The following is a 21,396-nucleotide window of genomic DNA, read 5'->3' as shown; positions in this document are numbered from 1 at the left end:
TAATTAATACCATAACAAGTTGGCAGTCATAAAATTAAAATGAATAAGTGACATCAAAAGGAAATACAATATAAGATTTCAAAAAATTAAAAATCTGTCTTCTGGTGATTTCTTGGACTTCATGTTTTTGTGATTTTGGTGTAAATTTCTTAATGAGGCTCTCTTAACAAGTCATTTACCTCAGAGAAACAGTGAGAAAACTCCTGAATCTAACAGAGTCAATGACTGGTAAGCAGGTGTGACGTTGCTTGGATGCATTTATGTATGAGGTTGCTAAAACTGCACTGATTCATTTGTGAGGCGAAAAATTTAGTCCTACATGGGTTTCCTTTTGGGATTATCATGACTCAGAATGAAACTGTGAAACTACAAATTCAATAGTCAACCAGAAATAAGAACATACCTAGCAATATCCTTTTTGCAAAGGCTAAACTGCAAGGTGGATAACTACAAAGTCAAATATCAAACTAACAATTCATAGAACAATCAGTAATACTTAAGACATGAGTATAAGGCTATAGAGCTGAGACTGTAACCAATACAACTCCAACTCTAATGTACTAAAGTGTTTTTCAGCTCGTCTGAAAAATTTAAAAAATACTGTAGGAAAAAAAAAAAAAAGCCTCTTTCGATCCCCAAATCTTTGATAGAATTTGTTAACTGAAATAAGGCAAATTATTAAACTATTAGATATGTCTGAATTTTACCATTCATTACACAACCAAAAATTGGGTGTTATAAATGGTGGGGCAAATTTCAAAACACAAAATTGCAAAACAAGATTAAACCTGGAAATGATTCTTCTGAGCACAAAGCATTATGAATTACATATAATCTGTAAACAGCAAAGTTAGTGACAGCAATGGCATATTAGTGCATCTGAATTTTCAATAACTAAGACTATTAAAAAAACAAAAGACTATTAAAAAAAATTAAAAGGCCCCAAATCGTTGATTGGCATTTGTGTACAGTCATTTCCTGTATTTATACTAGAATGTTCTTTCTTATTTCAAGCTTTTTGAAAATTTTCCTTAACTAAGAATATGAGTCTCTGCAGAATATACACTTAAATTCGGCCACCAAAAAATAATAAACTCAAATCATGCCATGTGCTCACCTGTACTTGAGTAAGAATTTCTTTACAGTTGTTTGTAATTTGATACTACTGGATCAAGTCTGCAGCTTAATTAAAAAGACTGAAAAGGCAGAGGAAAAGTATCTGACTTTCTGACAGTACAGTTTTCACTAAATACCAAGCTGACTCCAAAGAGTTGCAATTAGTCTCTTCTATTCGTTAAAAAATTCAAAGATGCATTTGTATAGATCTGTTGAGTCATGCTAAGCGCTTTAGTAATAAGCCAAGGCCATTAATAAATCTTAAAAAAAATGTTTCATTAACTAAGTTGCTGGAATAAAATCTGCTTCATACATGAAACTTAACTTGATTCATAACCTAAGTAGTTAAGAGCAAGAGACTAGGAAGAAAATCAAAGAAACTATTTGGATCTTGATATGACTTTAAGGTGAAAGATGATCAAATGTGATTTTGGGGGCAGAAATGAAAAAACTGTTGGCAAATCTCCTTAGATCTATATAGATGCAAAACAAACAGAATAGAGATTTAAAAGAATAGAGGACTATGATGTCTATCAACTTTTACTTGTAAATAAATAAGCATTCATCAGTTTCTGCTGGATAAGTGTTAGAAACTATCATCAATTTTAAAAGACTACTTAAAAAAGGGAAGAACCTGAAGATACTAAGTTATGATTTATGAAGTTATTTAATTATACCACTTAAAAAGTAAAGTGCTAAGACTCTGTTTAAAAAAATATATTGAAAACTAGTTTCAAAGAATGGGGTTTTGATTTTTCAAGGTCTTTAAAAAGGGCTGGTATTAATTTTTATTAAAAAAAAATACCTTTCTTTAATGATGCCAGAAAAATCTGTAAGTGTATCGTAAGTTAACTGAACATCTTTATTTCATCCTTATTCTCTCTTTGGGCACCAAATGTCAAAAGCGCCTTCTTCAATGATGGACGCGTCCTGGATCTGTGCTGTCTGGTACAGTAACTGCTTTCCACGGGTGGCCTCTGATGAAATGTGGCTGGGGGACTGGGGAACCGGAGTCTTAATTTTACTTGAATTTAAACCAGCACGTGCGGCTGTGAATTAGCTAGTGGATTGGACAATGCAGGTCTAGAATCTGCTCTTAACTAGATTAGCAAGAAGCCAAAGGATGCTCAAGACATGTAGAAGATGATTTATCCATTCAACATTCTGTCCCCATGTGTGAGTGTGACTGTGTGTTTAATTTTTTTTTTTACTCTGGGAGGATAAGAAGTGGCTCTCCTCTCACAGGTTAGAGTCCAGCCTTCTCTATTTGGGCTGCTGTCTTCCAGGTGACCTGCCCACGCCGAGCACATCAGCAGAACAGAGGGTAACACAGAAGCAAGCACTGCAGAAACTATTCATGCTCTGAAAGCACTCCTCTCATCTAAACATAAGACAAAACTCTTACGAGAATGTTCTTAAGGAGCATATCTCCCTGTTCTTTGGCAGTAATCACTGTGTTAATGTTTATGTAACAACAAATATTTCAGTACGTTTTGACCACGATTTGAATACAAATATATTCAAGTACAAATGAAAAGAGTCCTGACTCCACAAAACATCTCTCAACAGAAAAAAGCTGGAAACTTTGCCATATTTGAACTTAAGAAAATGGCCAAGTTCATATGGCATATGTTATAGTAGAACCAAGACCACTTTTGTAGCATCCTGCCATGGTTAGTATCTGCTTTTTCCCATCACCTCAATCCCAGCGTTTTTCAGATTCTTGGACATCACAGCTCCTGGAGTCTGGCTTTCTTTCTCCTGTGTCTGAGTACATGCAATGATGAAGAAACTATGAAAGTGAAGGAGAGTTTGCCAGTCTGTATTTTAGGAGACAGGTAAATGAAAGGTGAGAGCATCTGATGAACCAGAAGACTGTTCACTTTTTATTAATGCAACTCCAGGCAACAAGGAGTTTAAAGTGTGTCTGTGAGAGACCTTGGCTTCCTAAGTATTAACTTCATGAGTCTTGTTAACATGAAATATAAAATATAATTAATGACTCGCAGCCCCAACCCAGCTTCAGATAGAGTTCTAGACTCAGAACTTCAGATCAGACTTTAAACATTTCAGGAAGAGAGCACAACCCATTTATTTGGGCGGTCTTTTACGGCTGTCTTAGTGGTCTTCCAAAAGAAGGAAAAGAACCCCAGTGGAAAAGATGTACATGGAAAATGCCACAGAAAGGTAGAAGGAAAATACTTATCTAATGTTAGTAAGTAAAGTGCTGTGAGTCTTGCAGTAAAGTATAAATAATACATAAGTGAGTAGAAGTGGTAAATAATATTAAGACATTCAACTCTAATAGTGACATATACAAAACAAACACACTATATATATATTCTACATATATAGAATGTATATACAGTAATCACTGTCCACAGGCTGACACATTACACCAAGAATAAACACGAGTCCCTTTTATAAGTTTTATAGTTATTAATGCTAATCTAATTATTTTCCTTTGTCAGTTAAGAGATCTCTAAAGCAATGATGACTGCTCAGAAGTCTCCCACGTGCATTAAAGCCTCAGCATGCTTTGGTGATTTTTCTCACTCAGCTTGCTCTTCTCATGATACTTACTTATCCTTTTAAGCTCTGAGTCGATATAACTTAGGGTGTTTGATAGCCCCATCGTCCTTACATTCCAAGGCCACCTACACGCTTTCCCTGACGATTTCATCATCAGACCCTGAACACCTAGCTCAGAGACTGGCAGTCATGTCGCCAGGTGCAACCAAGGCTCCCCTTGAATATATGCACATAGGAAGTCTACTCTTGCCTTCATTTTAAACAAGATTTTCTGCGGGGCCACTATGTATAATTAAGGCAGACATAAAACTGAGTGTACGGTTTGTAAACCGCACACAGCAGCAGAGCCAGGTTACTGCTAGGGAGTTGGTAGTGGGTTTCAGCCACCGGAGATGTCTCACCTCCTCACACCATCCTATCTTCACAGCCTTAAAGCTCTAGCTTAGAGTGAGTAATGGGTTACCAGTTTCAAGATGAAAACTGATGCTTTCCTCTCCACCCACAAGCATGTTCTGTTAATCTGTGCCCAGTGAGTGCCCACTGAAAGGAGGGACGATTAGAAAATAAATTATTTTTGTCTTTTTTTTTTTTTTAACAGAATGACCATGTAATAAAGTCAGAAGACTTTATGTAAACTATTACTTTAGTATTACTATTAAGACCAAGTGTAGGCTGAATGGTGTCAGCACTTCCATCTGCCTGGATATTTGTTTATAATTAGGTCTTTTCGTCTGCCGATAATCGATCTACTCTCTAGGAATGCATCTGCCTTGGCAGCCTTAGATTACTTTCTCAGAGTTCTATGTTCTCTTACATGTAGCATACAAACTTATCTCATAGGATATTATTGGAAAATGTTAGAAGGCAGAAAAGTACACAAGAGACGCATAACTGCTGAAACAGAATTCTTGGGAAGCATTGTCAGGCCGCAGTTGCCAGACTCATATATTTGCCATAATTAGGTTCAGGTCTCTTGTTTCTCAAGTAATGTCCCTTCTCTATCATGTTAAGTGCAGTGTGAAGAATCCAAGTATATTTCAGGACAACATTCAATATAAATTTTAAAGCTTTTATATTTATAAATACATGGAAATTAGGTTGATAAAAGGCTGTTTTAAAACAAATTATTGGTACATATTTCTCAAGAACATAATCAGTGACTGAAAAGAGATGGAGGTCATCACACCTGCCCTGTCCTTCACTTTATGAAAAACAGGAGCGAAACTTTGACACTTCCACGATTTAGGGGGATGGGGAGGGGTAGCTGTGTCAGTAGCAAATTATTTTATGTTTTTTAGGCTTCTGAGAAATAAACATTATTTATTGCACAACTTAAGAACAATAAAATTACCGTGCTTAAACTGGTCAGTAAAACATTTTCAAATTTTTCAATAAAATGAACATACACCAATTATTATTTAAATATGCTTTATAGAAAGTAAAAAATGATGAGACACACAGAGAATAGCCTCCCTTATATAAAAACGTCATGATACAAAATACTTGAATCATTATAGTTACAAAGAATAAGCTCTGAAACTGCTTTTTTTTTTTTTTGAAACTGCTTTCTAAGTGTAGTGAAACTGGGCTGTACATCTACTAAAATGAGCTGCCATTTTGACAGTTGGAACTAGAGGAAGAGAGATGATCATTATAAAAAGGGGGGGGGGAAAGCATGCAAAAATAGTTTTCAAAGATTCTGAGATCCCCTTTTATTTTGTTCCTAACCCTGCGGGGTACCACACAGACATCACTGCTGAGAAATGTACTCCTCCATCAGTTCCACAGCCATTTCTAGGCAAAGTCACTTTGTAATTTGAGGATGAAAAGTCAAAACATGTGTCCACAGCTTAAGGAAGAGACAACAAAACTCATGTTGCTGTTTTGCTCTCAGCTAAAAAAAAGCAAAATGCCAAGCACTGTCTTGTCCCTCTAGGGTCACAGAAGGTCTTATCTGGGTGGCTCTAAACTAATGAGGTTTATACTATCTGGGTTACCAGTGCTTTGTCAGATAAACCTCACGTGTTCCAACTGGGGAAAGTTCTAACGCTCCCGGAGTCTGAGATCTGGACCACTGGAGATTCAATGCAGGAAGTTAGGATAAGTTCAAAAATTTAGAATTTTGCTTCAAGACAATTCTTATATCGGGATAAAGATTTTCAAACTTTTAACAGGGTGTTGTTACATCTTTAAAAGATGAATGTTGGTCAGAGAGCAAGAGACTCCAAAAAATATCTTCTATCATTAGATGTGAATAAATAAAACTGCAACTGAGAAGGAAGTGTGAGTAAAAGAATTCATAAATAAAAATGTACCTCTCTTTCAACTTAAACCCCAGTTCCCTTCACATCTCCGACTGCTGGTCTGTCTGTAACAGCACAGATTCGCGTGCCTTCCTGAGGCCTGCTGATCGGTGTGGGCCGATGCCTCCGACTGGAGACATTTAGCTTAGGTTTATGCAGTTGAGCTGTCACTAAACAGACAAAGCAGTAAGACCTTGACAGGACAACAGCTGACAAGATCGTCCTTATTATAATGAAGTCATCTCACTAGCCAGTTTTATCAAACAGAAATAATTCAAGACTGATCAGTGTTTAGAAAACAGAGCCTTGGGAATACCCTGGTGGTCCAGTGGTTAAGGCTCTCCTGCTTCCAGTGCAGGGGACACAGGTTCAATCCCTGGTCAGGGAACTAAGGTCCCACATGCCACGTGGTGTGGCCAAAAAAAAAAGAAAAATAAAGAAAATGGAGCCTTTCTTTTGGGACTTCTTTTTTTCTTGGTTATTAGGTAATCAGACAAATACTAAAACAGTATGATGGAGTTTGTATGAGTTCTCTTAAGATATGTACAACTGTATTTTTTATTCTCTTTTAAAGATGTGGTAAACTATAATATTTGCTGGATTTTCTCCCCCCATTACAAACTTGTTAAATACACACTGCAGAATATAAAATGTATGCTTTTGTGGTCTTTCGTTACTAAGTTTGTATTTTCTCACCCTGGTTAGAAGGAAAACAGAAAATAAGGTTTTTGTTTAGAAGAATTCAGACCTGGGGTGACCCCTTGCCTCACCCTTAACACAGTAACTCTGTGCTGACTCCATGGTGCGGCAGGACTGGCTTCGCTGCCCCAGGGAGCGCGGGCTTCACGGAGCCACTGTGCGTGGGCATCTGTCCAGCATGGCCCAGCTCGGCTCCCGCCTACGTGAGGCGCCCACTGTCTCGCAACTTGCAGAGAGATTGTGCATTGGCACAAACCTCCTAGAGATTAATAATCATCGCTGGGGAAAGAGAAATTCATCAAACCCTGCCCAAAAGCTGGGCCAAGGAAGCAGGGCTCTCACTGGGACAGTGCAGCTTTATTCCTGCTTTTCAGAAAACATCACACAGTGTTTAGAAATAACATTTCTGCTATGGAATGAAAGCGATATACTAAAACTTAAGCCTACTGTAAAGGTGAGTGAAGGTTATGAATGTAAACACCAAAATAATGGGATGCTGAAGAAAAATGGGATGGAAAATTTCTTTCCAGGAGCTTGGCACTTTCCCATGCAGAGAAACAAATCTGAGTAGGTGGGTGGGTGGGTAGGAGGCCAGGACGGGGCTAGTAAAGAGAGAACTAAAAGGAAAATTCCTCATCTCTTGGGATAGAATCCACGTAAGAAACAGCTCAGGGGCTCTGGTTTTAGTCTATCTTATTCTGTTGGTGCATTTACCAGTAATTTCAATTTTACCGAGGTTAGTGTTCATGCCTTATTTTAAAACAGTTGGATCTGTTCTTTAATTTGTGAAATAAGGGGATGGGACGTGGTGGGGGTGGGAGAGGCTGAACCATCTTAGATTTTAATCTTTTATTGTCAACACATTCCATGTGCTTGGGTCTGCCCAGCCTCCAGAAGCCCCAGGATGCACCTACTCACGTGGTTCTGTCCTTTCCTACTAACTCCTCCTGCTTTTCTTCTTGGCAGGCGGAGGCATTCACACTGAGCTCAGACTTCTGTACTTAATGTAAAAAATTAGCTCAAGGCATGGAGTCACTCCTGCATACATTCTAATACCCTTCTCCAGGTACAATTTCTGAGGACAAATGAAAACACCATTTTCTTTAAAAAAGGAAATAAGGATTTAAAATCAGATGTCCAAATAAAGTTTCTGAGAATTCTTAGGTACATTTAGCTTGATTTAAAGTTACTCATTTATATTTAATGTACAAAACTAAATGAAACCTGAACTTCCAAACAGCAAGTACATGAAATAGAATCTTCTTAATAGGTAACCTATCTAAAACCAAAACCGAACAAATGATCAACCTAATTTCAGTAAATTTTTGCTTTTAGAAAATGGGCTGTGGTGCAAGAGAAAGGCTGGAGGGGAATATATTTAATATAATTTGGGGCCAAATATTTAAACCAATATGGAAAGTGAGCCAGAGACATTTCATGTTCAAATGAATGATATCTTGCATTTATATAGCACCTTATATAGTCAAAGTGCTTCACGATCTCTTGTTACTTGACAGCCATTCATCAACGTAAATAAATAGTTTATAATCTGTCAACAAATGTAAGCACTTTGGGGCAACCAAACACCAGAGAGAGAATCTACTCAGCAGCAAATTCTTACTCATCCACACAATTAAGAAACAGACCTGTCATAAACGTCACACACAGGAAGTCACTTACTGATCTTCATGACTGGTATTAAGATGTTAAGTATTAGGAATTAGTGAGAAACAGAAGGGTCAATATTAAGGAATAAGACAAATGAGGTGCAAGTCAGCAAGGGAATCACCCCGAAGGTAAGGCTACCTGTGACTCGTAAGTATATAAAAAATAAATCATTGAGACGTGGAGGGTGGTTGAAATTCAGTGTTAGCCCCATTGCTAGAATCTGATCCTCAGTTACTGTGATATTCCAAAACAAGAAAAAAAAAAAAAAAAAAGAATGTACTGCCTGATTTTTTTTCTTCTGTAACTTCTCCTCAAATAGCCTAACCAACACATTCACTTCTGCCAGCAAACAAGATAGCAGGAAATAATGAAATTCTATTTATGTTTTAAAAATAGTTTCCAAATCTTCAGACAAATTTAATTTCCTATAAAACAATGTGAAAACTCGTTTTTTCCCTCTAAATAATTCTCTCAGGGGCCTTCAGTGACAGCTGATTAGCACCTCTGCCGATGTATTTATGTCTTTGCAAAAAGTGCACTTGCCAACCATTTTATATAGTAAATATGTAAGTTATTTGAAGTGCATTTGGAAAACAATTGAAAACACAGATTAATACATCATAAAAAGATTAATTCCCTTTAAACAAAGACATTCTTAGAAAGCATGGTAACACAGAGGCACGATAAAGAATATAAATTGTATATCAATTATTGGCAGAAAATCTAATTCATTACAAAGCCTACACGATTGGGGAAAGGACATTTTCGTACAAAGAAAAGTACTATACTAATATACAACACGTTTAATTGGGCATTTAAAAAGATTTTTTGGCACATTAAAAGGAACTGAAAGGACCACAAAATAAAGGACTGAGAAACTAAAACATCAGAGATACAGAAGAGAGAAAGTCCTCAAATGAGACACAAGTAAATGGTAACATAAAAGAGAGACGAAATACAAGCGGGCTGAACTTCCTGAAACGCCGTTACAAGTAACAGAAGTGTGTGTTGAACGCGGGTGTTTCGATCCCAGCGGCGGGACTCGTCTACCTTGCGGTGGCCGGCTGGACGTGGCCCGGGTAAGACCGCCGCGTGCTGGTGGCCTGCCTCTGCCTCGCCAGGAACGACTGCCCCGACCCTGTGCTGGCAAGCCTGTCCTCAGCCGCCTTTTTGTGCAGAGTCATCCCCTACATCGCAGGGAAAAGAAGTCATTAGGAAACAGGGGAACACACTCTCACAGCGGAGAACCATCATGCAGAATTTGTTACGTGGGGCCAGATGGCACGATTTAATCTGTAATTCTCTTCATTACAGATTGAGGTCTTAGAGACATTTTAGTTCCAACAATTAGGTACAAATCTTCCTGTGGAGAAATGAAGGCTGAATTTTCTGAATTTACAATAATCTGGACGGTAGATAATAAGAGATGGATCACCCACACGAAATCATACACACTTCCCTTTCAGATCAGATGTATAAAGTGATTTTCCAAGGGAGAAAAAGGGTGATTGATTGGTAGCGGCTGATTCACGTAGGGGTACGGAAATCACAGGGTTTAGGTAGAACAGAAGACCACACAGCACTTGTTCTTTGTGAAGGCGGAGAGTCACACCAGGTGTAATACATACCACCGCGCTGCTCTTCTTCCCAGGCAGACTTGTGTTCTCAAGTTAAGGGGAGCTCCTGGCGGCCCCCAGCAGAGGGCCCACTTAGCGCAGGGGTCTTTCCTGAGGACAGAGAGGAGCCCACCTGCGGGCCCACGACCTCCGAACAGCAGGGAGGCAGCCTGCGGCCCTCTCTAAACTGGGAGGAGCCAACAGTGAGCACTCTGAGCAGATGGGGAAAGACGGCCTCGGTGCTCATTGAATGAGCTGGAGAGAAGGCCGGCCAGAGAAACGGGAGGAGCTGAGGGCGGCTGGCTCCTCCCGCCGGTGACTGCAGACAAGACGATGGGAGCAAGTGGACGCTGGCGACAAGGAAGCGGAAGGACTAGGGCTAGGAGGAGAGGCAGACAGACACCCAGAGGAGCTGGGCAACCAGCATGGAAGATACATCTCCCATCACTGGTCAGCTCCATGGAAACAGGGGTCAGGGCTTAGTGTTTTAAGCAGACCCAACATCCTCCATTTTCCCAGTAAGAAAAGCCAGGATGTGTTTTTCACTCAGTTTGAAACTAAACCATTTAAGGATCTGAAGAAAATGGATAAGTATCTTTTGGTAATATTTAACCTACTGATTTGCCTACATATATTAACAATTATATTTAAAATATACCTCCTTTTTTTTTAAACTTTCATTATCAAAGCAACTTATTCAACTTCTTGACACATGTTTAAGATCTCAGGATCCATCACAAGGCCATTCTCTGAGACACTTAATACCTTTCACCAGGTACTAAGCTACTCATCACCTTCACTTCCACTTCAGTTGTCTGAGATACAGAACTTTCTGAATGTTGACACTTCTGCTGTTTGTTGCTTTAATCACTTAGTTACATCCGAGTCTTTGTGACTCCATGGACGGTAGCCCACCAGGCTCCTCTGTCCATGGAATTCTCTAGGCAGGAATACTAGAGTGGGTTGCCATTTCCTTCTCCAGGGGATCTCACCGGCCCAGGGTTGAATCCACATCTCCTGCAATGGCAGGTGGGTTCTTTACCTCTGAACCACCAGTGAAGCCCTATGAAGCTTTTCCAGCTATCTTATCTGAACATAACTTGTGAGATCCTACTGGGAGTTATTCCTTCACTCTCTGCAGAGTTGAAAACTATCAATAGGATTCTTCTTTAAATACCACATCACAGAGTAAATCAGTTTGGTTCCATAAGAAAGATAATATGTGAAGTCATGAAAATCAATCACCTATATGAAATCACTAGTATGGACTGAGGGTCAGAGCTCCAAGGTTGCTACACTCACCCTGAAGGAGGACAAAGAGGAACCAGTACGGGTGACGTCAGGACCAGTTCCCAGAGACCTCCCTTAAATACAGTTTTTTCTTATTTTTTACATTTTATTTTCAGTTACTCTATACTAACAGTAGTGATACCATAAATCCAGTAAGATTTCCTCTTTTCTTTTCTAAAATTGTGAGAAAATCTTAAATATGTAGCTTTAACCAAGGCAAATAAATATACATGTGGACATGCCATAAAATTGTGTGAATTTCTGACCAAAGCTCAAATCACACTATTAGCAGGCCTGGGACACTAACCTTTAAGACACAGTACCAACTGTAGCTGTAAAACGGCATGATTTACAATTATAATTGCAAAATGGCATTGTGTCACGAACACAACTACAGGGTCAAATGGGTACGGGGAAAGGACTCTGTCGCAGGCAACTAAACTCACATCCTGAAAAGGCAAAAGTGGTCGTGTTGGGAAGGAGAACCAAGAGGAAAAAGAAGGGCTTCCCTGGGTGGCTCGGAGGTACAGACTCCGCCTGTCAATGCAGGCGGCATGGGCTCGAGCCCTGGTGCGGGGACCCACGCACTGCGGGGCAGCTCGGCCCGTGTGCCACCACTGCCGAACCCACGGGCCCTAGAGTCTGTGCTCTGCAACAAGAGATGCCGCCGCAGCGAGAAGCCTGCGCCCCACACTACAGAGTAACCCCCAGCCCCCGCACTGCGGCTAAAAAAAGCCCACACAGCAACCAAGAGCCACCGCAGCCCACAAGGAAATAAAGTTATTAAAGAGAAGACGAAAAGGTCTAGGAAAAAAATATTGAAAAAAAGTACAGCACTCTTCAAAATCCACAGCTCTCCGTATCTGGAAAAATCTTACTGAAAGTCAAAATGCTGGTGAGCATTTATTTTGCCCTGCAATACGTACATTTTTGGTGTATTGGGAAATTCAATTTCAAAACCTGCATTTGTTCAGGGTCCCACACTGAACATTTACCAAACCTTGTGAGACAATTAAACTATCTTCATTACAAGAACCACTCCTGCAAAGGCACTGAAATGGTCCCACAGAACAAAGCCTACTCCATCTGTGTTTAGATATGACTGAAGTCATTATGCCCAAGGACAGCACCCACAGTGTTCTAACCCCGTTTACGGTGGGTTCTCGTATCTGCTGTTCGGCCCTAGGATCAGCATTAGGGTTCTGTCAGCGTGTGTTAGGATGGCAGCTACTTCCAGATTCATTCGGTAGAATGACTTCTGCCCTAAAGGCAGTATAACAAATAGTACATATTCATTGAACTTCGCAAAGTGTTTTGACGTGTTATTTTCTTACCATGTTGTACCAGGCACTGACAATATATTTCTCTTCCATCTCTCTTTGACTCTTTGTTTTCTCATATTCTTTCTAAAAAGCAAACACATGTAAGCATGTAAACATGAAAAACATTCAACAGTAATAAAAATCTAATTCATGCCCACCTAAATTCACGGGCACGACTGTATAGTTTGTCAGGGAATGTTTGATGGGAGGATTCCTGCGTGCTGTCTCTCATGAGTCCTCTGTCCCTCTTCACGCAGAGCAGCACGCTGCTCCCAGACTGAGGTCATTGTGTGAGGCAGGCTTGGGTCTCCTTTAGTAAACATTCTCTTTAGGACAAACTGCTTAGCCGCGTTCCCCTTTCTTGAGATACTGATTGTCTGCTGACCTTGTGACTAACATTACCCCTTGTTCCCTTGGTAACGGTTGCTGTACGTTTGGTTTTCTGATTTCTATCATTCCCGAAAGAAGTTTCTTGTACCACAGCCTATATATACTCATAGAAAAATCATTAAAGCACCTTTGCTCCATCAGAGCTTAGGTCCGTGGGTCTTTTTTGTCTCTCTCTCTCTCTCTTTTTCTGGTTGACTCTCTGGAGCGTGGAGACCCGTCATGCTCACTTTTCTGCCCGGGCTTCTAAGACCCCCTCGAGAGGGCGCCTGGTGCCTTCGTGAGCGATGCAAGTCCTGTGTCAAGGACTTGATTGGTCCTCTGCGTAAACCAAGGGACATCAGCCTTTTTCTCTCTTTCACTTTCTTATCGTCGACTCCGTACCACCAGGTTCCGGTCCATTAAAGGACCCCAACACAGTTGGCCCTCTATATCCACAGGTTCCACATCCAGAGAGTCAACCAACTCCAGACCCAAAACAGTAAATGCAGGGCTTTCCAGGCGGCTCAGTGGTAAAGAATCCTCCTGCTAATGCAGGAGACACAGGTTCCATCCCTCGATCAGGAAGATCCCCTGGAGAAGGAAACGGCAACCCACTCCAGTATTCTTGCCTGAGAGACTCCATGGACAGAGGAGCCTGGTGGGCTACAATCCATGAGGTCGGGGTCACAAAGAGTTGGACACAACTTAGCGACTAAACAATGACAAAAACAAACACAAAGCCATGTATTCCAAAACAGAAAAAAACAGACACACAAAAATCCGTAGCATTTACACTGCATTAGGTAATACATTGCAGGCAGATTCGTTACCGCTTGAGCAACCAGTGAAGACCTTGCATAACTAATCTGGAGATGGTTTGGAGCCCATGGATGATGTGCAGAGACTGTATGCAAATAACCACATTCACTACTGTCTACAAGGGACTTATGCATCCACAGATTTTGGTAACGGTGCCCTGTAGATGTGGAGACTGGACATGGCAAAGCTTCTAGAATAAAAAATAAAAAAATCAAATGTCTTATCATATCATATAGTAAACTACCTCCAATGAATGGAATTGCCGGTCCCGTTCCTGGAGCTGATTTTTAAGAGCTTGTATTTCTGGTGCTGCTCCTTGATTTTGTTTAGGATCTAAGGTACGGATAACCTGCAAAAAGTAATAAAAGAAAAAGAAGTTTAAGTCTCAAACCTACAGTGTGTAACAACTACGGTAGCAGTTATTTTTAAAAAAAGGATAAACCTTATGAGAGTCCAAAGCTATCTCACGAGGATACTTTAAAATTTGAATGTATGGAATGATGTTCCATTGTTACAACTTTTAATTATAGAAAAGTTTAAAATTAAGTGAAAGAATCCATTATAAGAAGTAATTCTGGCTTAAAATTCATCAATCACAGTACAGTAGACACGACTGACGGCAGGCTTCCCTTTTCTGTCCTTCTGAACTGACTCAGGGGCCTCTGCCTCTGACCAGATGTGTGAGCTGGCCACGGGTCTCCACGTCCATACCCCTGCCACTGTGACCGTCTCCTCTGCCACAGGCTGGGGTTTAGACTCGGGCGGGGGACCCAAGTCTCGCTGGGACACCTGTGGGCTTCCGGGAAGGGTCTTTTTGGCCCATCAGTTTACTGTCAAAACCAATCAAGCCTGAAAGAAAAATGATCAAGTCTACAGAAAACCTGAAAGAGCAGAACAGTGAGACCGCATTTCCTTTAACACAGACTTCTCGGGCTCCCCCTCCACTCCAATGCCTATTTCTACTTTTCATAACATGGATTTTCACACCAAAATCTGGATTTATCTGATGACTTTCTAAAGGTAATTTATTTAACCTGTTCCAAGAACCTCATTCTCCCTGGGAACTGGCAGCTAGGCCCGGAAGCCAGTTTAGATTCGGGCTGACCACAGCTGAGGCTCTTCGGGAGGCAGAGGTCGGTTCTCCTAGGGTGTGCAGCTAATCTTCTGTTTCGGCCGCACAGTGCGGCAGGTGGGATCTTAGTTCCCTGACCAGGGATCGAACCCATGCCCCCGGGCCTTGGAAGTGTGGAGTCTTAACTACTGGACCACCAGGGAAGTTGCTCACGCAGCTAACTTGAACTATTAGACGAGGTGAGGACTGCCCCTCCTCTCCTACACGGGAAGGTGCTTTCCTCTTGATAACGAGAAAGTAGCTCAAGGGTGGGGCACCATTTCAGTCCTTCTCGTGGTCTGAGAGGTCATGGTTCAGGCGTGTATCATGAGAATCACGAGACGTCAGTGAACCACGATCGGAAAGCAGTGAGATTTGCAGACTCACACTTACACTTTTGGCTTTCTCTAGGTATTTTTTATATCGTTCTTCCATTTGCTTCATTTCCTCTTCTTTCTTCCGTAAAGCTTCTTGTAATTCTTCAATTTTTAAGGCTATTGATGAGACAGTGAAAAAAAAAAAAAAAAGACCATAACAACTTTAAAATACTTCAACTGACAAAACAGTAAATAGTTAACAGCTTTGAGAGAGTGTTTGGTCTATTCTTATATATAATTTTATTTTTAAAAATTCACAATCTTTTTTTTTTTTTTTTAACAGAAAGCTTTTCTTAAAAATAAAAACTACACTATGGAGGTACACAAACTATAAAAAGCATTCATTGAAGGTTAAAGGGATAACAAAATGTGGTCTATGTATACAAATAGTTGAATATTATTCAGCTTCAATCCTGATACACGCTTCAGCATGAAATGAAGTGAAAATGAAAGCCATTATGTGAAGTGAAATAAGCCAGACAAAAAGGGACAAATATTGTATGATTCCACTTATACGCGTTGTATACAAGAGTCAAATGCAAGGGACTGAAAGCAGAAAGGGGGTAACCAGGGGCTGGGAAGACAGGAGGCGTGGAGTGGGTGTTTAATTAATAGAGAGTTTCAGTTTGGGAAGATGAAAAAGTTCAGGAGATAGACAGTGGCTGTCTGACATCGCAAATGTACTTAACATGTCACTTAACTGTATACTTAAAAGTGGTTAAAATGGTGATTTTTTATGTTATGTATATTTCACAACACGAAAAAAGTAAAAATCTGCTCCCGCCTCCATACAAAAGAATCAATGGTCAAGTTACCTACATGTGCAAATATTAACAAAAGTCAAATAGTTTGGCTGACATACTGCAACTGCGCTATGAAAATAACTTCACAAAATATTCATTAGCATTCATAGTTAAGGAAAAACCACAATGGAATTGGAAATCTAAGAACTGTTGTACCGATGATCACACACACACATACTCTTTCTGTGCTCTGTGAACAGGGCACATTCCTTAATCGCTAGAAAATATAATAGGGCCTATTTCCAAAAGAACAAAATTTCACCTAAACTCATTATCATGAGGGTAATGCATGCCCAACCAACTGAAAACTCTGACAATCAGGAAGACTCACAGCTGCTGTTGAACCTTGGCTCAAGGTCTTCGAGGATGGCCCTCTTTTTCTGCAGCTCGTTGTTGGCTTCATGCAGCTTCTCTCTGCACCAAAATATACAACTGCGTCACCTACTACTGCTTTGCATTTTCTTCACTTGAAATGAAAGATGTAAGTTCTTTATTCTTAGGATACACTAGCATATAGCACATAAATGCTATGAAACAAAGATGAAAAGACTTAACCAACATAAACATATTAATATTTTCTAAACGACTAAAAAAGAGAGACAAAAATCTCAGAGTCTGAGACAGAAGTCTTTCTTTCATATAAACCTTCAGCCCAGAGGACCAAAATTCAGCCCGTGGCCCGTTTCTGTGTAGAAAGTTTTTAGGACACAGAGCCTTGGTTTACATACTTGTCTGAGGTTGCTCTCAAACCAGAATTAAGTGGTTGTGACACAGACTATGGTTTGTAAAACCTAAAGCCACTGCTTTCTTCTTCCTTATAGAAAACGTTTCTGACTCCTGACCCAGAGGGTCACGGAGCCCTACCAGGGACCGTAACTACTATTGTCAAGACTTGTTTTTAGCCTTGCAGCTTCTGCTAATCTGTCACGGGAGCCATGGGGAACTAATAGAGGCCTCCTCTTCACTAGTAAGGTGTTTCTGAGGAAGATTTTTACCACGTAAATGACTGAACACAGAACCATGGTCAGACAGCAGTTTTATGAAACAACAGGTATTCTATTTTCTGCAACAAAAGGTGTGGGAAATGACAAAAGGACAGACTTCGGCATGAAGTTCTCACTGCAGGTAACCCCCAGTGGCTGGGAGGTGACAGGTGCTATTCTAGAAGTTTAAGCACCTGCCCAGGGTCAGAGTTGCTACCAACTGTCAGTGGCCCGGAGCACTCACTTCTGCCACATTAAAGAAGAATCTGGACAGCATGCAGCGAGCTGCCAGACCGGAGAATTCTTCCCAATCCCTGCAGGACATGTCACATGAGCTCTGAGGTACCCAGGGTGTCTGGTGCACCACAGCCCACCAATGGAACACTCCACCAGGCTGGCAACCCAGGGCCACCCACACTCAATGTCTGTAAGGAGAGTTTGGCCAGGGTACGACAGATAGAAGGGCCAAAGTTGATATTAGGTGTGTGTGACAGAAATCACAAAACATGCCTAGCATCGTCAACCTCCGATAAAGAGGGACAAACACTTCTGCATGAGAAAACAAATGTCGTATTTTAAAATGGAATCTTCTAGATTAAAAAGTTGTGTTCAGGTATGCTTGCAATGCAAGGAAGTCTTTGAAAAGCTGCTACTGTGACAAGCTTAATGATACTTTAAAACATTTATATAAAAAGGAAGGTTCAGCTGGCCACAGGCTCTGGAGCTGGGAGAGCGCAGTCCGGGGGGCCAAATTCAGCCCGAGGCCGGCTTCAGCGTAGAAAGCTTTGGAGACACAGTCACAGCCCTGGCTTTACACTCACACTACCCACGGCTGCCTTCGAACCACAGCTAAGTGGCTGCGGCACAGACCGTGGTCTGCAGAACCTGAGCAACTGCTCTCTGTTCTTACAGGAAACATTTCTGCCTCCTGATCCGGAGGGTCACACAGTCCTACCTGGGACCATAAGTACTACTGCGAAAACAGAAAACTCTGGAGGCTCACGTGAGAACACAGCTCTAATGCAGCAACTGGTCTGATTCAAGGACCTTGGGTGGAGATGACCCTCTAGACCAGGAGACCCACAACCCTGGGCCACAGGCTGGCACCCGTCCGCGGCCGATCAGGAACCAGGCGGCAGAGCAGGAGGTGAGCAGCCAGCGAGGAAGTCTCACTGTATTTACGGCCGCTCCCCACTGCGCACAGTCACACCTGAGCTCCGCCTCCCAGCAGTTCAGCAGGGGCGTTAATAAATGTCACCGCTTGAATCATCCCGAAACCATCTCCCTCTCCCTGTCCGTGGAAAAACTGTCTCCCATGAAAACCAGTCAGTGTTAACGTGTCTCATGATCGTCTCTACCTTGAGGGCCACCCGGGTCCCTGCCTAGATGCTCTGTAGCCACCAACACAAAATACTTCTGCTTCTCTGGACAACGCAACAAAGAGCCTCAACAGTTTTTATACTCACAGATGCTCTTCAAGCTTCTTTTTTAGAAGAACTGACTGAAAATGGAAAATAGAAAAATAGTTTATTACTTGACATTTTACCGAATACATTGATTACTTTTTTTAAAAAAATGAAGAGTACTTGTTCAGGGTAGCAAGTAACTCTGAGCAAGTCCTCAGTAAGTTCTCTGGTCAAAGTCTGAAAATACCTGATGTACCCAAGTTTGTTTCTCTCTGATAAGGGAAACAACAGCTCAAAAGTGATAGCACTCAGTATAAAAAACCCCAAAATTACATATCTGAATTCTCTACTTAGAGCCAGGGAAATGAATAAAAGAGTCCTTCAGGTACAGACCTAATATTCCTGGACACAATAGGCAGGTAAAGTCTAATAATAGCAACAGACTTGCCCTAAGACACGTTCTGGGCTTCCCTGGTGGCTCAGAAAGTAAAGAATCTGCCTGCAAAGCGGGAGAACCAGGTTTGATTCCTGGGTCGGGAAGATCCCGTGGAGGAGGAAATGGCAACGCATTCCAGCATTCTGGCCTGGGAAAATCCCATGGACAGAGGATCCTGGTAGGCTATAGTCCATGGGGTCACAGAGTCGGACACAATTGAGTGACAAATAATACACAAGATGCTTTTTGTCCACTGTGTTGTTTTCCCTGTGTCATGAGATCAACTTCTATAAACAATGAGTGACTTAATCCGAGATTTCTGATAAGCCCAGGCTGGAAATAACTAATATGATGGAATGGGAAAATGAAAGATAAGTTAGCCACAGCATTTAACATGCTGGGGAATGCAGTTTGACTGGGTATTAAAAAAAGTCTCCTGAGATGCAGGAGGTCAGAACGTACGCAAAGAATAAGCCAAGAATAATGGCATTCCATACAGGACCGCCAGGTTTCAGGATCAAACTCAGCACTAGTGGGGTACATATTATGAATGAATTTTATGAAGCAGTCCATGTTGAGATACATGGTTACATAATTAATTCGGCTGGATTCAAGTAATATGGACTTAGAAAACAGACTGTCCACTCAGTGCAGAGCCGCATGGGGGGACCCACCCCTCACACCAGGCCCTTCCAGTTTCAGCCCCGACTCGATAATGACGGCTGTAATCGCTTGCTCCAGCCCACTCTGACCCAGCCCTGGACTACTGACATGCCTGCTCTGCTGAGCGTGTCAACTGCAGCCAGATGAGGGTCACAGTGCTCTCCACCACTGCGTCCCCCAGGCAGAGAGAAAGACGCCAATCCCGCTGGCTTTTGATTACTGCCATCCCTTCTCCAGTGCCGAGGATGAAACGAACACACTTTCAAAAAACATCTTCGCTTTCACTGTGCATTTATGTTTTGATTAGGCTCTAAGCAAATTTCATTGTCAGTGTTTATTGTGAGATAGTATGCAGCAATAAGATGATGATTTAATGAGCGGTTACTAGGCTGGGCATGGCACTGAAGCTAGTCGTGTGCGCTGACTCGTGGCAACCTCACCACAGCGGGTGCCACCAACCCCTCTTGGGGACGAGGAAGTGAGGCTGGGGGGACGCCCGGGCGTTTCCAGAGGCAGAGCCCGCACTAGAGCCCAGGCCTGCAGACCCAGAGTCTATGCACGGCCTTCATGCTCCTGCCTCCTGGGCCGCATGCCTCTCCAGCTGAAGACTGTTTCTCTCATAAAGCGTGGCAGGAGGCAGCCAGACCGTGGCAGCAAGCTCGCGTCAAAATACTTTATAAAGACAAACCAATTATGACACTGGGGTGGGAGCATGGTGGGGAGAGAAAGGAGCTGAGTTCCTTTTAGTCTGACTTGTTAGGTTTTTGATATCCTTTAAGTATCTGAATTGTAAAGGGCACAAACCTATAGGTAATATTGGTTATCTTCATTTTGCATAGAAGCCCCATAATTTAAAATTTCAACAACATCAACTACGATGGTAGATAATGCATAAATCAAAACACTGCTCAATATATAGAAATGAATAGGAAGCCATACTTACAATAGCCTTGAGCAGAAACCATGCCAAGAGACAGAGAAGACATATTAGTATGAAGCATACACAGCAGCCAACAGAAGAAACGATTTAGTAATTCATGAACAGAAGTAAAAGATATGCATTTTGTTCAAAAAATGTACATTTTCTTTCTTCTACGATCTCATCCTGTCTTGTTCTCTGGAGTTTTCTACACTGTGGCTAGCTCAAATTATCCATATGCCTGGATAGAACCAATGCTTTTCTGCTTCCACGCTAAAAATAAATGACATAAAAATAATAATAAATATGTGCAAACCATGCTACTCTGCCTTAAGGTCACACGACTGTGCTTTTGATAACAGAAATGGGCGGAAACTGTGCTGTCCTTCAGAGAGGACCCATCCCACTTGGCAGGTGGTTCTATGCAATACATGTTTGTAGAGGCAACACTGTAGGTTGAGTGAGAGCCAGAAGACAAAAGCATGAAACAGCTGCTGGGGAAGAACCACACGGCGTGGACCACATTTCCCTCCAGCCTATCGTCAGAGTGAGGAAGCTTCTATCTGAACCTTTACAGAGTAGACAGTTCTGAGAGGAATTTCAGGAATTTACAGCAAAATATCTCATTAGCACCTGAACAGTCAAATAAACCGGGTCATTTATGCTAACAGTACTTTCAGGGTTGGCAGCTCATTTCTGAAATGTCGTCTCTTGAAGTAGTAACATGCAGCGTATTTAATTAGATGTCATTCCCACAGTGATACTTAATCAGGCCATGTAAAATTATTTTCTGTAGGATAAATCTCTGTGTGTTTTAATATTAGAGAAACAAGTATAGCAGTTACTGTTCTAACACCGAGGTTGAGCAGATACTGATGTTTTGTCATATTTACTTCCTATGACCCACACATTCTTCTCCTCTCTGCCGTAACAGATCGACAGGAAGTCTCCTCAGAGTTTCCAA

At 41.4% G+C, this 21,396-nt stretch overlaps 1 protein-coding gene across 3 annotated transcripts in view; it reads right to left on the bottom strand.

Moving 5' to 3' along the window:
- Nucleotides 1-974: 974 nt before the first annotated feature.
- HOOK3 (hook microtubule tethering protein 3) overlaps nt 975-21,396 on the bottom strand; it is an 85,397-nt gene continuing 64,975 nt past the window's right edge. For 2 of the 3 annotated variants that reach the window (XM_065946489.1, XM_065946488.1), the window contains 6 exons: nt 18,475-18,509; nt 16,357-16,439; nt 15,239-15,339; nt 13,979-14,083; nt 12,559-12,630; nt 975-9,505 (listed from right to left, as the gene is read on the bottom strand). In XM_065946489.1, the coding sequence (XP_065802561.1) occupies nt 9,365-9,505; nt 12,559-12,630; nt 13,979-14,083; nt 15,239-15,339; nt 16,357-16,439; nt 18,475-18,509 (537 nt within the window). In that variant the 3' untranslated portion in view covers nt 975-9,364. Of the gene's footprint in view, nt 9,506-9,946; nt 10,046-12,558; nt 12,631-13,978; nt 14,084-15,238; nt 15,340-16,356; nt 16,440-18,474; nt 18,510-21,396 lie in introns of all 3 variants that reach the window. The other variant, XR_010664573.1, reaches the window with a different exon arrangement.

This window comes from Muntiacus reevesi, chromosome 10, assembly GCF_963930625.1.
Source record: "Muntiacus reevesi chromosome 10, mMunRee1.1, whole genome shotgun sequence".
NCBI lineage: Eukaryota > Metazoa > Chordata > Mammalia > Artiodactyla > Cervidae > Muntiacus > Muntiacus reevesi.
The sequence above is the reverse complement of the archived record's forward strand: the minus strand, read 5'-3'. Positions and strand labels throughout refer to the sequence as shown.